The following is a 17,219-nucleotide window of genomic DNA, read 5'->3' on the forward strand; positions in this document are numbered from 1 at the left end:
AAAAAAAAAAAAAAAAAATTAATGTTTATATTTTGTAGAGGTAGGATTTCACTGTTTCCCAGGCTGGTCTTGAACTCCTGGCCTTCAGTGATCCTCCTGCCTCAGCCTCCCAAAGGGCTGGGATTACAGTCATGCCCGGCTGATAGCATTTCTAAAGTATTGTCCATTATGTACTGGGTGGATAAAAATCGTATTTAAAAAATGAAACGAGGACGGGCACAGTGGCTCACACCTGTAGTCCCAGCACTTTGAGAGGCTGAAGCGGGTGGATCACTTGAGGCCAGGAGTTCAAGACCAGCCTGGCCAATATGGCAAAACCCTGTCTCTACTGAAAATACAAAAATTATCCAGGCATGGTGGCGGGTGCCTGTAATCCTAGCTACTCTGGAGAGTGAGGCAGGAGAATCACTGGAATCCTGGAGGTGGAGGGTGTAGTGAGCCGAGATTGCGCCACTGCACTCCAGCCTGGGCAACACAGTGAGACTCTGTCAAAAAAAAGAAAAGAAAAGAAATGAGGCCAGGTATGGTGGCTTACATCTGCAATACCAGCACTTTGGGAGGCTGAGGCGTGTGGATCACTTGAGCCCAGAAGTTGGAGACCAGCCTGGGCAACATGGCAAAACTCCATCTCCATAGGAAATTTAAAAATTACCCAAGCATGGTGGTGGGCACCTGCAGTCCCAGAACTACTCGGGAGGCTGAGGCAGGAGGATCACTTGAACCTGGGAGGTCGAGGCTGCAGTGAGCTGTGATTGTACCAGTGCAATCCAGCCTGGACCACAGAGCAAGACTTTATCTCAGAGAAAAATAAATAAATAAATAGAAATAAAAATGAAATGAGCAGTCATGTGTAGGATGGATTGAGGTAGTGCTGGCGTGGGAAGAAAGTAACATTAGGGAGTGTTAGAAAACGCAGAAGTGCAGAGCTCCTGAAGTGTGAACTGCCAAGATCAAGGGTTATATGCATTTTCAGTGGCTTCTCTTTCTTCTGCTGTCTGCACTGGGGGCACCAGGTGAGTAATTCTCTGTCCCTTGCCTCATGGTGTTGTTGCCATAGCAGCCAATGTCCCCGATGCCGAGGTCGTCTGCCATCAGAAGAAGGATGTTCGGTCGGGAGGTGGAAATGTTGCTGGAAGCTGATGGCGCCAAAGCTAGCAGCACAGCGAGCATCCCGGCCAGCCAGCTCCTGAAACACAACCTGACAGAGACTGCATCACGCTTCTGGCCATCTCGCTTGCAGAACTTGTGTATGGGGGAAGTTGGCATCACTATTTTAAGAGGTATTGATATTATCATCACATTTCAGAATAGCTTTGAGGACATCTCTTAGGCATTTGATTGTTTTTCTCTGGTTACCATTAACTGATACTGTTGATGACTTTATTTGACCTTTAAGTGTTTTTTTTGGATGCTCTAAAGTCTATTGTTTTAAACTCATGATTAACAGAAAGCCTTGGTGGGGTGCAGTGGCTCACTCCTGTAAGCTCAGTATCTTGTGAGGCCGCAGCGGGTGGATTGCTTTAGCACAGGAGTTCAAGACCAGCCTGCGCAACATGGTGAAAACTCATCTGTACAAGAAATACAAAACTTAGCTGGGCGTGGTGGCATGTGCCTCTAGTCCCAACTACTGCAAAGGCTGAGGTGGGAGGATTGCTTGAGCCTGGGAGGTTGAGGCTCCGGGGAGCTGAGATTGCAGCACTGCAGGGCAACAGAGCAAAGCTGTCTCAAAACTACAGCAACAGCAACCACGAAAAGCAGAAACAGACAGAAAGCCTGCCTTAGTCACGGTTTCTTGGGTGGATCGGGTCCCCAGAACAGCTATTGTCCCTTCTCCGTTGCCTCTTCTTTATTGTTCTTCCTTAAGGAAATTGTGTTGAATATAGGGAATGGGGGCTGGGGTTAGGGGTTGGACCACCCAGCAGAGCAAGGAAGAGACACAAGCTTGGGGCAAGGTGAGACCAGAGTGAGCTGCTACTTCTGAGTCTGTGAAAACCCTCTGTGTATCGTACGTAGCACGCAGATGAAAATACCCAGGACTGACTTCTTTAGCCCACTGGTATCTGATGAGAAGAGGGTTTGGAGGTGAAGGAGGTTCTAGCCTGGAGGAGAAAGCCCTGGTAGTTGCGTATCCTGAGGGAGCATTTCCACAGGGCTTGGTGACATACAGCCTGTCACTATCATTGCTGCCTCTTTCATCGATGCCACCCTGGGAATGTATGTGGACAGCAGGGCCATAGTGTCCCAGTCCCCAGTGGGATGCAGTAAAGATGTAATCTGAGTCTCCAAGAAGGTTTGCAGTAGGGGAAACCCTGATTTTCCCTGGAAAACCAGACACCTGGCCGATGGTAGAGGTTGATGCCCACCTGATTTGCAAAGAATTAAATACAATTCCCTCTGAGGCTGCCTGGGACAACATCAAATTAAGGGAGCATGGAGCACATCTTTTTTTTTTTTTTTTTTTTTTTTTTTTAGGTCTCTGCAGCAGTTTATTCTCTGAAATTCCATGTTTTCAAAATGGACATCCAAGAAACAAACAGACTGTACACTCAGGTTCAGGATTGCATGGTGAAACCTGAATTATGCTGTCGCATGCACTCGTTTGCTTCCAAAACTATCCACTTAGAATGTAACTTTCTAAAGTTATATTTATCCCATAGTTTTGCTTATATATGAAATTATTATGAAACCAACACATGTTCATTGTAAACATTTTAGAAACCACTGAAAAGTATAAAGAAAAGTAATTTGATCCTTCAATCACGGGTCTCATGCTTCATTCTCCAGATGCAGGATCAGTCACTATCAGTGCATTCGGAGAAAGCACCATCAAGAGATCCAGAAGTGGTCAGGCAGGGTGGCTCATGCCCATTATCCAAGCACGTTGGGAGGCCAAGGCGGTAGCATCACCCGAGCCCAGGTGTTCAAGACCAGCTTGGGCAACATGGTGAGACCCTGTCTCTATATAAGAAAGGAAAAAAAAATAAGAAGAAAAGGAAAGAAGGAAGGAAGGAGAGAAAGAAAGAAAGAAAGAAAGAAAGAAAGAAAGAAAGAAAGAAAGAAAGGGAGAGAAAGAAAAGACTACTAATGAGTGCATATAATTGTATCTTACCAAGAATGGTGCAGATGTAGCATGTTGTCTCTATCTCTACTTCCTGTAAGACATAAAGATGTCCACAATCACATTGACAGCAGAAATTGAACCGATTATAAATGAAACAGTAATTAGAAAGGGGAATTTTGATTCCCGTTCATGATATCAATAGCAAAAATATCTTAAAACAATGACCAAAATGTCATAAAGGAATACTCTTCCTGAGTGAAAAGGCTTCGAAAATGTTTAATACTATGTTAAGAATGTAAAGCATGTTTCAATACACAGCCAGATGGAGTCTTCAGAGAAAGAGGGAGAAAGTGGTCATAGGGTCTCCATCCCCTTTACCAGCTTTCATAGCCCATGAGTGATGTGGTCAGGGCAGAAGATCGCAAAGTGAGGAGAGAATCCCAGTGTCCGGAAGCAGCTTCTTTTGTCTTCTGCTTCCTGAGCCCAGGGCCAGGGTGATTCCTAATGTCCAGAAATGCAGAGAGATTCCTGATTTGGAAGGGGGAAGCGGGGAAAGATCAAAGCTTGGATGATACACAAAAGAATCTGAGTAGAGGGTATGAAGATCAGAAATACAATGAGAGGCTGGGCGTGGTGGCTCATGCCTGTAATCCCAGCACTTTGGGAGGCGGCAGTGGGAGGATTGCTTGAGCCCAGGAGGTGCAGACTTGAAAACAGAACTGGGAGTGTCAGTGTGAAGGAAAAAGGCCTAGACGACTCTGCAGGCACTGAGTGCTGCATGAAGGAGAGACGCATTCGCCTTCTTTGCTAGGGGCAGGTGCTGCAGGAAGACGGGGCGACCATTGCCCACACTTGGAAATGTTCTGTCCACGGAGGGAAATGGGCGACCCCAAAGCACAGAAGGGCGGCCCCTCAGTCTCTCCAAAAAGTGAGGGAGAGCCCAGGGTGGAGAGCCCAGGGTGGGGAGCCCAGGGTGGAGAGCAGGAAAGGAATGAGATGGAAGATAACAATTAGAGTTGCAGGCAGCAAGGGGTCCCCTTCAGGGTACTGCAGTGGTCTCACCCCGTGTGGTTTGTGCATGGGACTGAGGACAAAGCTTGGATTTTTCTTTTTATCTTGCCCGAATTCCTATCTAAGGGGTCTGGAGAGTCGTGCCCTACAAACCATACATTCTCATCAGAAGGGTTTCATTTAACTATATATCGTGACTTACTTTCCAATCTGACTCTGGCATAACATGGGACAGATAAGAAAATCAAAACATTTTACCCAAAAACATGTTTCTTTGCCATATCTTGGAACGGCCCTGTAAAGTTGTCCTTTGTGGGGAAAAATTTGCATCTGTAAAGATGTAAATAATTTCTATCCACATAGAGATTCACATCTTTTTCTTCCAGACCTTTCCAATCCTGAAAAGATTAACAAGACTCTAGCACCTTTTAAAGGTCTGAATAGTGTCATCTAGTGTCTCTAAGGGCAGCCACTACAAGACTCCAGAAGAACCTTGGTCTCCACAATCTTTTATCTTAACCTGAACATTTCTTTCCTAGGGATCCCAGGTTTGTTTGTTTGTTTTTTTTCTTTTTTGAGACGGAGTCTCGCTCTGTTGCCCAGGCTGGAGTGCAATGGCGCTATCTTGGCTCACTGCAAGCTCCGCCTCCCGGGTTCAAGTGATTCTCCTGCCTCAGCCTCCTAGTCTCCCAGGTCTTTAGACGAACTCAACCAATTGTCAACCAGGAAATGTTTAAATCTGTGTATAAGCTGGAAGTCCCCTGGCTTTGACTTGTTCCACCTTTCTGGACCAAACCACTGTATTTCTTAAATGTATTTGATTGCTGTCTCATGCCTCCCTACAATGTATAAAACCAAGCTGCACCCCGATCACCTTGGGCACATGTTCTCAGGACGCCCTGAGGACAGTGTCATGGGTCATGATCATTCCTATTTGGCTCAGAATAAATATCTTCAAATATTCTACAGAGTTCGCTTCTTTTCGTTGAGTGGATGTGGGCATGCCTAAAAGATAAAGAGACAGGAGCATGCAGATGTGTTGGGTTTCTGCCTCTGAGTAACCAGGGGAGTGACCTGGCCACTTTTAGAAGGGCCGAGCGGCCAGTGAGTGAGGACACACTGGAGCCAGCAGGCACTGAGAGCCTAGAAGTGGCCGTGGTGGCTGTCCCGGTGAAACCTGACCAAGGATAGACACAGCTGGTGTGGGAGCGGGGAGGGCAGAGAGGAGGGGTGGGCAAGGTCCGCAGGGCTGCAAAACCCCAGGGTGTGAGTGGGAGAGAAGCCATTGGTTGAGGGATTTCCCCTCATGGCCTTTTAGGGGATGCTGGGAGGGGTGTTTGCTCCTTGCAGGATTCAGGGACAAAACCAGTCTTCTGAGAAAGACAATGAGCTTTGTGAAAGGAAAATAAATCTCGAGGCTCGCAAGTCACTAAGCTAAAGGTAAAAGTCAAGCTGGGAACTGCCTAAGGCCTCTGCCTCCCATTCTAGTCAAAGTCACCCCTCTGCTCCCTGAGATGACGTGTATCTGATCGCCTCCTTTGGAAAGGCTCATCAGAAACTCAAAAGAAGGCAACTGTTCCTCTCTCACCCTGTCTGTGACCCGGAAGCTCCCTCCCTGCTGACAGTCCTCCTGCCTTTGCTTCAAGTTGTCCCGCCTTTCCAGACCGAACCAGTGTGCTTCTTACATTATTGATAGATGTCTAACACTGAATTGCTACATCTCCAGTAATTTTATGTCTGTTGAAGAGAAAAAGACCTCAGATATCATTTGTGCTTTGTTTGGAGCACAGAAGGAAGGGATAAGGTGTACGCCCTGCTTGTGAGGTTTTTTTGTTTGTTAGTTTGTTTTACCCTAGAGAGCACACACAATTCTTATATTCGAAAAGCAATAGCAAAAGACACAATTACTTTTCACCAACCTAATAGCACCTCCACCGGGAAAGAGATTGATTTAAAATTGTACATGGAGAGAAAACCAAAATGAGCATTTTAACACCCTCAGCTTTGCTTTCTGACCTACAATGCCACACTGCCGATGGTCAGAAAACTGAATAAAAGCAAAATACTGTGCAAATGTAATGGGAAAACTCCAAACCACCACAAAATAGGGGAAGATGGTTTGCAGCAATCCTGCCCAGCAGTGGTTTATCACTGGGTGTGGAGATTTAGTTAAAGTGTTCTTTTTCTAATTTTTCTTTTCCTCTTTTTTTTTTTTTTTTTTGAGATAGGGTCTTGCTGTCTCACCTAGGCTGGAGAGCAGTGGTGCGATCATAGTTCACTGCAGCCTCAAATTCTTGGGCTCAACTATCCTCCCACCTCAGCCTCCCAAGTAGCTGAAACTACAGGCACATGCCACTATGCCTGGTTATTGATTTTTTTTTTTTTTTAAAGTAGAGGCGGGATTTCCTCTTTTGCACAGGCTGGTCTCAAACTCCTGGGCTCAAGCCATCCACCCCCTTCGACCTCCCAAAGTGCTGGGATTACAGATTTTAGCCACCGTGCTCGACCTAATTTTTCTTTCTCCCGCAATGTTATGTATTTATAAGTAAAAGATGAAATTTTTTTCTTGAAGAAAAACGTTAAATAAATAAAGAGATGGTGATAAAAGCCTTGAATGAGTTTAATTTTGGAAGCTGTGACATTGAGGTGACCCAGAGCCTGGGGCCTGCCCAAGGCCTCTCCTGCAGATGAGAAAACAAATCCCCCTTCTCCAGGACAGAGCTACATTCCTAGGCCTGTGAGTCACTGGTACGTTTCTGCTTTATAAAAACAAACTGGGCAATTATTCAGAGACAGAAAAGGGAACGGGGAGCTCTTTGTTCACCACACTACCTCATGCCTGGGGCTGGAGTCCCATTCCAGCACAAACGAACCTTCACAGGACTCACCTCTGCTCCTGGGTTCCCGCCTGAACCCCCGATCAAGAAGAGGAAGGTTCTCTTCCAAAGGAAGCAAGCGTGAAGGCAGAGAGCACACCCACAAGGCTTTGAGCTGGGAATGATTGACTTCGAGTTTGTTTTTCCCATGTCAGAGGATCAGAGAGAGTCAGGACAGACAGAGCGAGCACACACTCCCCCCACATCACAGCACGGGGGAGTCTCAAAGCCACGCCCACGTCTACCAATCCAGTGGTCAGTTTCCTTAGGTTTTTATTTTGTTTTATTTTTTGTAGAGACAGGGTTTCGCTATGTGGCCCAGGCTGGTCTCAAAGTCCTGAGCCCAAGTGATCTGTCCTCTTTGGCCTCCTGAAGTGCTGGGATTACAGGCGTGAGCCACCACGCTCTGCCAGTATCCTTAGGTTTTTAAGTGACTGCCTATGCTGTTACACAGGGTACTTGCTATAATATGATCATATCCAGCCTGGCATGGTGGCTCATGCCTGTAATCCCAGCGCTTTGGGAGGACGAGGCAGGAAGATTGCTTGAGGCCAGGAGTTTCAGAGCAGCCTGGGCAGCAAAGTGAGATGCTGTCTCTTCAAAAATAAAAAAAATTAGGCTGGGCATTGTGGCTCATGCCTGTAATCCTAGCACTTGGGAAGGTTGAGGCAGGAGGATTGCTTGAGCCCAGGACTTCGAGACCAGCCTGGGCATCATAGCAAGACCCTGTCTCTACAAATAATAAAACAATTAGCCAGGCACGGTGGCATGTGTCTCTAGTCCCAGCTACTCAGGAGGCTGAGGTGGAAAGATTGATCCTGGGAGGATGAAGCTGCAGTGTCACTCCAGCCTGAGTGACAGAGCAAGACCCGGCCTCAAAAAAAAATTGTTTTTAAAGAAGTTATTTGTTTAGTGGTAAATGAAGTAAATAAGAAATAATAAAGATAAGATAAAAGAGAAAAATATTTTTTAAGTAAACAGACAAAAAAGGAAGTGAAAAGGCCAGGCACGGTGGCTCACGCCTGTAATCCCAGCACTTTGGGAGGATGAGGTGGGCCGATCACTTGAGCCCAAGAGCTCGAGACCAGCCTGGCCAACATGGTGAAACCCTGTCTCTACTGAAAATACAAAAATTAGCCAGGCATGGGGTTGCACGCCTGTAATCCGAGCTACTCGGGAGGCTGAGGCAAGAGAATTGCTTGAACCCGGGAGTTGGAGGTTGCAGTGAGGTGAGATCGCAGCATTGCCCTCCAGCCTGGGCAACGGAGAGAGACTCTCTCAAAAATAATAATAATAATAATAATAAACAAGATAAAAGAAAAAAAAAAGCAAAAAAAAAAGTGAAAAAAGGATTATTTTCAAGCAATGCTTGATTTTAAAACCGAAAAGATGGGCTGGGCGCGGTGGCTGACGCCTGTCATCCCAGCACTTTGAGAGGCCGAGGCAGGCAGATCACCTGAGGTCAGGAGTTTGAGACTAGCCTGGCCAACATGGAAAAACCCCATCTCTACTAAAAATAAAAAATTAGCTGGGTGTGGTGGTGCGCACCTGTAATCCCAGCTACTTGGGAGGCTGAATAGGAGAATTGAACCCAGGAGGCGGAGCTTGCAGTGAGCTGAGATGGTGCCAGCCTGGGCGACAGAGTGAGACTCCGTCTCAAAAAAGAAAAGACAAGACAAGAGAAGATCAAGGGGCAGGAAGCAGTTTCTGAGGCACTGCATGATCATTGGGGGGAAGTTACTCTATGGAATGGGACTCTTCACAATGGTCCCTATTATTCAACCATCCTTGACCTACAAGGACAGGGTTTCATAGAGTTCCACCTGCTGTCTCTTCACAACTTCATATGCAGCCACATGCTGGGTCTGTGAAGAGTCACACAGCCTACCTGATCTCACTTCCTCCTTATGTGGGTGTGGAAACCACCCTGCTTCTGGGATGAGCTGAAACGCTGGCACACTCCGGCCTGACTCATTTTTACAAGTAAACGGTTTTGATGGCATGTCTCCAAATCTTAAGTCATTTCCTCGTAGGGGGCCTAAAGGAATATTTTCATCTATATTTTAATTTATATATTCATATCTATTACATATAATATAGTATAACTTTTGTATATCATACATAGTATAAATGTATCACATAAAATGTGTAAATAAGGCTGGGCGTGGTGGCTCACGCCTATAATCCCAGCACTTCGGGAGGCGGAGGTGGGAGGATTGCTTGAGCCCAGGAGTTCAAGATCAGTCTGAGCAACAAAGTGAGAGCCCATCTCTAGAAAAAAACCCAATAATAATAATAAAATAAAATGTATAAATATAATATATAATAAAGCATAATTTTCTTTATTAAAATATGCATTTTTTCTTTATAAAATAATATATACTTTAAAATATATATGTACATCTATGTATAGATACATAAAATATGTACATGTATGTACACATATACATAAAAATACATGTTATAAAATGTACATATAAATATAAACATAAAACATAAGTACATGTAGATATAGACATCTACATACATGTTTATATATTCACATGTCTTTATATATGTACATGCATATAATGTATATATGTACATTGATGTATATATGACATACTTATATGTATACATAACATATATACATATAAAGTATGTACATCTATACATTAATATATGTATATTTTTAATAAAAATGTTTATATGTGTATGTATAGTACATATATACATATAAAACAAGTACATATATACATATAACATACATATGTATATGATTTTTCAAGGAAAAAGCATATTAAGGGCTGCTTCTGACTTGCCTGGGGAACATGGTTGTGTTTGTTTTATCTGGCTGGTTATGTTGGTGTCTAAATATAGGACCCTCAATCATGGTTGAACAGTCGTATGACGTACGGTTATATATCAAGTCTGTGGCCTACCTCTCAAGTGATGTATTTATGTATTTAGCGACACAATAAAAGCAGATTTTTCTTTTCCAAAGAACTCTGCACTTTAACCCTTAGAATGTTAAACATTTTGGTCCGGATTTAGTTTTTACTAATGAATAAGATTTTCTATTGTTTCATTCTAAAGATACAAGATACCTTTAGAAAGAGACAAGAGGCTGGGCGCGGTGGCTCACACCTGTAATCTCAGCTGGCACACTCTGGCCTTTGGGAGGCCGAGATGGGAAGATCACTGGAGGCCAGGAGTTTGAGACCAGCATGGACAACATGGCAAGATCCTGTCTCAATTTAAAATAAAACAAAATAATAAAATATAGAATACAATAAAATATAATACAATACAATACAAATAAAGACAAAAGAAAAAGACGAGGAAACGCCCATGCCAGACTGACAATGTAGCCTTTGATTCTCTTCCAGGGAGAAGGAATCACAACCCTCCTTTCCCGCCCTGATCTCCAGCCCCAGGCTGCGAGTCTGTGTTCAGCGTTGTGCCTGGGCCCTGTTCCCAAACCCAGTTTCGCTTTTCACCTCCAGTATCTCCTCAATGTTCAGTGCACGTGCCTTCAGCATCGCTAAGGTAAGAATCTAGTGTGGATGCCATGTCTCCCATTTGGTATATCTTCCCTTGTTGCTTTTCCTTATGCATTCCGTTTAGAAATCTCCCATGTAAAATCTGTACTTGATATTTTCACTGATTATTATCATTATTATTTTGAAAGGAAATTACTTTTAAAACATGGACAGGGACTTGTTTGAAAAGACGCAGTTTGGCACAAAAGAACACGCCCTGGAGCGTCTCTGCACGTGCAAAAGCCGGCCTGTGAGAAGAAGCCCGAGGAAGACCAGTTACCTGAAATGCAGTTGTGTCAGGGCGACACCGGCTGGATTTAGCAGGGAGGCTGCTCCTTGGAAGAAACGTCTTCTGCTTGCCAAAACCGACACGCACAGGCTGTCTCGGCAGCACGGAACGGCTGGCCCACGCATGTGCGTAGCTGATTCACTCTGAAAAGCGAAAACAGGAATTCCGCAGAAACCAAGTTAGGTTGTCCCAGGAACAGACCAGGCAAGTCCCCGAGGAATGTACTGCTGGCTCTTTCAGGCGTCCACAAAAGACCTTCTGTTCTCTTTGCAGAACCTCACTCTCAGGGAAACAGCCCAGACGTCTGGTGCTGAACACGGAGTTTTTCAATGGCAGGAAGGTGGAATCCCTTCTGGCTTTTGATGTAGACAGAGTGCATTTTCCAAAATGGAAAAGTTCTCTTGAAATTCATCTTGAATAATCACTCCATAGCCCTTACATTTCATGCCTTTTTCTTTCCTTTTGCTATTTGCCTCAAACATAAAAAGAAGACAGAAAACGATTCAGGTTACAGTTGCAACTCTGACTGTGTGTACAAAGCCGCAACTATTACCATATGTATATAGCTGCTTACCCATGTGACTCTGTCACTATCACTTCTGTTTAGCTCTGTGCACCAGTGTGTTTTCTCATCTATTTGCCAGGGAGTGCATTTCTTTTTTCATATTGAGGCAGAGCATACATTGCAGGCAACGTTAGATGTAAAATGAATCACTTCAAGGACTTTTTTTCAAATAAGAGCTGTCTGCACACTTCTACGTCTTGACTCACAAAAATATTCATCCTAATGCATTTATAGTCTCTATAGCCTGAACATTGCAGAGTTTTGATTTGCGACTCCCGCTTGCCAAATAAGCCCTCTTGTAAATCTGTAGCTGCATACAGTCTTTATGAGTTTAACACATCAGAAAGAACAAAGCACAGGCTCGATGGGCTTAAGAACACCTACCACTCTAGGCCAAGTCTACTAGATTATGTTGCTCTTGAGGGAAGGCTGTCAACACTCATACAGTTATTTTTTGCACAAGTTGAACATCAAGGAGATAAAACCAGGATCCAAATTGGAACTCCCAGGTTGCCTGACCTTCAGCCTGACTTTCTGTGTTCTGGGATGAGGCATGGTTACGCCACTACCCTACTATTGACATTTGAGGAGGATGATTCTTTATTGTAGGGGCCGTCCTGTAGAATGTTGAAAAACATCCCGGGGCTCCACTCCCTAGAAGCAGGTAGTGACCACCACCTTCTCCCCAGTTGTGACAACCAGAAATATCTCCAGTCATGGCACAATGTCTCCCAGGGTGCAGAATCACTCGGGTTGAAAACACTGGTGTTAAGGACGTACTTTGCAGATGACTGGAGAACACTTAATTACAATCATGCTGGGTAAGCAATTTCAATTTCTTTCTCATACTCCCATGTCCTTCAGAGCTGGTAGCAGAATCAAGTTCCACACCTGAATCTCTTAGCACGAACGTTCTACACCAGTACTTCCCAGCTGCATTTACAACGCGAGCATTCCAAAAGAAATACTCTCTTAGCATCAAGTAAACTCATTTATTCTTTTTTTGTTTTTTTTGAGACGGGCTCACTCTGTTACCCAGACTGCAGTGCAGTGGCACAATCACTGTCACTGCAGCCCTGACCTCCTGACTCAAACGATCCTCCCACCTCAGCCTCCTGAGTAGCTGGGACCACAAGCACACGCCACCACATGTGGATAGCTTTTTTTTGTTTTTTTGTGAAAATGGGGTCTTGCTATGTTGCCCCCTCTAATCACTAACTCCTGGCCTCAAGCAGTCCTCCTGCTTCAGCCTCCCAGAATGCTGGGATTACAGGTATGAGCCACTGTACCCAGCCTGACAATACATATTCTTTAGCAAAGTTCAGATCCCTACCATAATCCTAACCTTGTCTTCTGCATGCAGCTTTCATCTCTGAACAAGGTGGATATTCACTTTCCCTTGACTCCAAGTTTAACTACAAAGTAAATTGATCTCATTGTTATCTTGGGCACCATTGCTAGAATAAGCAAAACAAATACAACAAGACAACAACAACAACGTAGCCTGTGAGGTTAGAAGCAAGATGGAATCAGTCATGTTTGATTTCTCTCATCATTTATAATTCTGTAAAGGTGGTTTCATCCATCTTTCCCAAACAACCACTTCATCTTCCACTCTAGCTACAATGTATTTGTCCTGGGCTATAGTTTAAAGTGTCACTGTAAAGGGTGACCTAAGGAGCCACACCTTTTGGGCAGAATTCCTTCTCTACCTGGCCACCATTTTCCATATTCCTTGCACAGGTAATACTTGAAAATATTCAGACATAACTTAAAATTTTCATATGGGTTGCATACAAGAAGACAATCTTGAAATCCGTGTTTCTAAAGTAGTTGCTTCAGCTTTGACATTATGAAGAAAAGAAATGCCCATGAGGGTAAAATGGATGGTTTTCCACGTGAGAAAATGTCTTATATACGGTGATGTATTTTAAGAAAATCTATGAAAAGCTGTTTTATCTCAACTATCATCATCTACTTTGAACAGAACCTGACTTAAGAAAAGTTGGCTAGGTGCAGTGGCTCGTGCCTGTAATCTTAGAACTTTGAGAGGCTGATGTGAGAAGATTGCTTGAGCCTAGGAGTTCAAAATCAATCTTGGAACATAGTGAGTCCTGGTCTCTAATAATTTTTTTTTTTAATAAAATGCTGCTCTTACTATTTTATGTCATAAGTATCAAATCTTTTCTAATCTCTTTGGACTCCTAATCTCTCATCCATTCTGAAGATGTGCATGTCGGCATGCATCTAATTTTATTTTATTTTATTTTATTTATTTATTTTTTTGAGACGGAGTCTCGCTCTGTCTTTCCCATGCTGGAAGGTTGCAAGTGGCGCGTCTCTGCTCACTGCCAAGGCTCCGCCTCCACAGGTTCACGCCATTCTCCTGCCTCAGCCTACCGAGTAGCTGGGATACAGGGCCCGCACCACGCCCGGCTAATTTTTGTATTTTTAGTAGAGACGGGGTTTTCACCATGTTAGCCAGGTGGCTTCGATCTCTGGACACTCAATGATCCACCCGCTCGGCCTCCCAAAGTGCTGGGATTACAGGCATGAGCCACTGCGCCCGGCCTGCATCTAATTTTAAATAGCAATACGTTTCTTATGTTGCACATATATTGCATGCCCTAAATCAAGAGAAGTCGGTGGAGAGGTGCAAAAATACCACTGGATAGAAGGGATAAGTTCTAGTATTTGATAGTACAGTCGGGAAATTATAGTGAACAATGATTTGTCCAGCCTATGACACAGTGAGACCCTGTCTCAAAAATTAAAATGAAAACAAAACAAAATAATGATTTGTTTTATGTTTTAAAATAGCTAGAAAAGAATTGTAATGCTCCAAACACCAAGAAAGTATGAATGTTTGAGGTGATGGATACCCCAGATTCCCTGACTGGATCATGACACATTGTATGCATGTTTCAAAAGATTACGTATATCCCCAAAATGTGTACACAGCCAGGCATGGTGGTGCCCACCTGTAGCCCCGGCTACCATGGGGCTGAGGCAGGAGGATCGCTTAAGACTAAAAGGTCGAGGCTGCAGTGAGCTATGATTGTGCCACTGCACTTTAGCCTGGGCAAAAGAGTGAGGCCCTTTCTCATGAAAAAAAATGTGCAATGATGATATATTAATTTTAAAAAATGAGATGGGATTTTTCCCTTGACCCCCTTCATGGGCAGGAACTGGAGTGGCTCATTTCACTCAGCCTGCAGTCCACGGATGACTAAGTGTTAACAGCCCAGCAAAGGGTCAGGGTCACAGCCTTCTGCACCCGCCCTTTTTGACACCTGAGTTCTTGTTTGGCATCCAGGTGCTCACAGGAATGGATGAAGGGTAGTGTATGCAGAGGATTTTACTGGGCGATGGATGTGGCTCTCAGATGGATGTGAATTAGAATGGGAATTGGAAAGGGGATGGTGTGGGAAGAAGGTGATCTTTCTCTGAAGCCCAGTCATCTCTGGCGGGGCTCCCATCTGAAGCTGCACCACCTGAAGTTAGCTTCTATTTGTAGTCTCCGACACTCAGCCACTTGTGTACCTGACGCTAAGCAGCTTGCATCCCTGACTGCTTGCATCAGCTGCTTGTGTTGCTCTGCCAGCAGAAGTCTGGTTTTGACGGGCGCAGGATAGGGGCCAGGGTAGGTCAAAAGGGCAATCATTTGAATTGAAAAGTGGGTTCAGCTGTTTTCACTTAGGACCAAGTGTTCAGGCTCGAGGGCGGAGTTTAGCCAGGAGCCCAGGTGTTCTATATTATTTCCCCCCTCTGGAGAGGCACATCTGACTGCCCTTAGAAAATAGATGACGACCAGTCTTAGCTACTTCCTGCTGAAAGAGGGTGCTGTTTGGGGAAAACAGCAGTCAGATTCCTCGCAGAGGTCTACCAATGGGTCCCCAGCAAAGGTGAGTCATCATCTGAGGCTCTGGCTGCCTGCCCATTTGGAGTCTTGATGGCCTCTAGGTGAAAGAAGAAATAAGCTTTGCAAGGTTAAGTAGGCATGGGTCAAACATGTGTATTATACAAAGAAAGAATCTAGTGCCGAACATCTCAGAAACAAGAAGTAAAACTTGCTAACAGCATTGTACCCCAAGCTGCCTCACCCTGGTGAAAGAAAGTAAACCTCGTATGGGTGCAGTTAAACTTTATGAGACAATAAGTGCTCTTGCCACATCTGTAGGAGTTAACAGGTGAACCTTAGGAATTCTGAGGTTTATGGGCGTGCACGGTGGGCAATAAAGCTTCTGCCTCTTTCTTGTGTTTAAAAGACCAAGGTGGTCGTTCTCAGGATGTCCTCTAAAGTACTATCTGGTCCCAGGGTCTGTTTCTGAGTATAAACGGGAGGTGGAAAAGTGTGTTGGTTGCCCAGTCTGAAAGGGAATTAGGCATCCCTCAATTACCTTTCTTCTTTCAGTGAAAACTTGGGGTATGAGGCAGAGAGGAAGTGGGCATCCCACTTTCCTCTTTTATCTTTTCATCCCCAAGTCCCAGCAACCTTGACAGGTGCCACCCATGGGTGCCAATGTGGCTTGCACCCATGAAGCAGGGAGAGCCTAGAGAATAGGAATTATTTGCACTCACCTATGCCTCTACCTCCCTTACTGTTGACAACCTTTGAGTTTCCTGGGCCTCATTTATGCCATAGAGTATGGCCTCCTTCTGTAAAGTGGGGGTTTAATTGACAGGAATTGGTCCTGCCTATTTACGCTGTGCCTGTTGCCTGGCTTAGATCTGGTTTTCCTTTCTAGGGGCTCGACCTGGAGCTTGGAATCGAGTTTGAGACCAAAAAAAAAAAAAAAAAAAAGTATTTCAGGGGCTGCAGAGATTTATTTAGACTAAGTCCCAAACAGGCCTTGCCAAATTTACAGCTAACAGCCCGCAGAAGATGCTCCTCTGTCGTTTCCCTGTCATAAGCAGAGTGCTGACGTAGAAAGAGGACTCTCTTATTTGGAAAAGAAGAAAAACAACTTAAAGTGCATGGTGGGGGTGGGGAACATGGGGAAAGAGCCTCTTGCTCTGTGGAAATGGGTTCCTTTGATCACTGTATCCCTCCCCTGGTTCAGACTAGTTAGACTTTCATGAAGGGAAAGAGAACCAACATTCATTTTACCTGAAGAAAAGAGAGAGGTAGCAGGGTCTCAGAAAAGAGACAGATCCAACAATTCCGCATTTTAATCCATGCTTTGTTGTATCCTGGACAAACCTCCAAATGAGATGGGATTGTTCCCTTGACCCCCTTCATGGGCAGGAACCGGAGTGGCTCGTTTCACTCAGCCTGCCGTTCCTGGACAGCTAAGTGTTAACAGCCCAGTGAAGGGTCAGGATGACGGCCTCCTGCACTTGCCCTTCTTGACACCTGAGTTCTTGTTCAGCATCCAGGAAAAATATGGTCACATGAGCAGATGGAAGGGTAGTGTATGTGGAGGACTTTATTGGGCAATGGCTGTGCCTGTCAGCGGAATGGGGGATTGGAAAGGGGATGGTGTGGGAAGATGGTGATCTTTCCCTGAAGCCCAGCTGTCTCTGGCCAGGCTCCTCTCAGAAGCTGCACTGTCTGAAGTTAGCCATGTCTATCTGTAGTCTCCGATGCTCAGCTGCTTGTATCCCAGCCTTCAGCCGCTTGTGTCCCCAACCACCTGTGTTGCTCTGCCAGCTGAAGTCTGGTTTTTATGGGCACAGGATAGCGGGTGGGACAAGCCAAAATGGCAACTATTTGGGTAGAAAAAAGAGGTCAGTCGTTTTCACTTGTGGTCTGAGGTTCCAGGCTTGAGGGTGGAGTTTAGCCAGGACCCATCCGTTCTGTACCAAAGAGACATAAAATAAGGTAGAAAAAGGTTAAACAAAACAGAGAGAGAGAGAGAGAGAGAGGAGAGAGAGGAGAGAGAGAGGAGAGAGA

At 44.8% G+C, this 17,219-nt stretch overlaps 1 protein-coding gene across 1 annotated transcript in view; it reads right to left on the reverse strand.

Annotated features, from left to right (window-relative positions):
• Positions 1–7,054, reverse strand: part of ARSL (arylsulfatase L) — a 29,610-nt gene extending 22,556 nt beyond the window's left edge. The window contains exons 1-3 of the mRNA XM_017885681.1: positions 6,961–7,054; positions 3,110–3,152; positions 1,011–1,198 (exon numbers count right to left, since the gene is read on the reverse strand). Of these exons, the coding sequence (XP_017741170.1) occupies positions 1,011–1,198; positions 3,110–3,132 (211 nt within the window). The 5' untranslated portion in view covers positions 3,133–3,152; positions 6,961–7,054. The remainder of the gene's footprint in view (positions 1–1,010; positions 1,199–3,109; positions 3,153–6,960) is intronic.
• Positions 7,055–17,219: the final 10,165 nt, after the last annotated feature.

Source organism: Rhinopithecus bieti, unplaced genomic scaffold, assembly GCF_001698545.2.
Source record: "Rhinopithecus bieti isolate Rb0 unplaced genomic scaffold, ASM169854v2 scaffold_15500, whole genome shotgun sequence".
Taxonomy (NCBI): domain Eukaryota; kingdom Metazoa; phylum Chordata; class Mammalia; order Primates; family Cercopithecidae; genus Rhinopithecus; species Rhinopithecus bieti.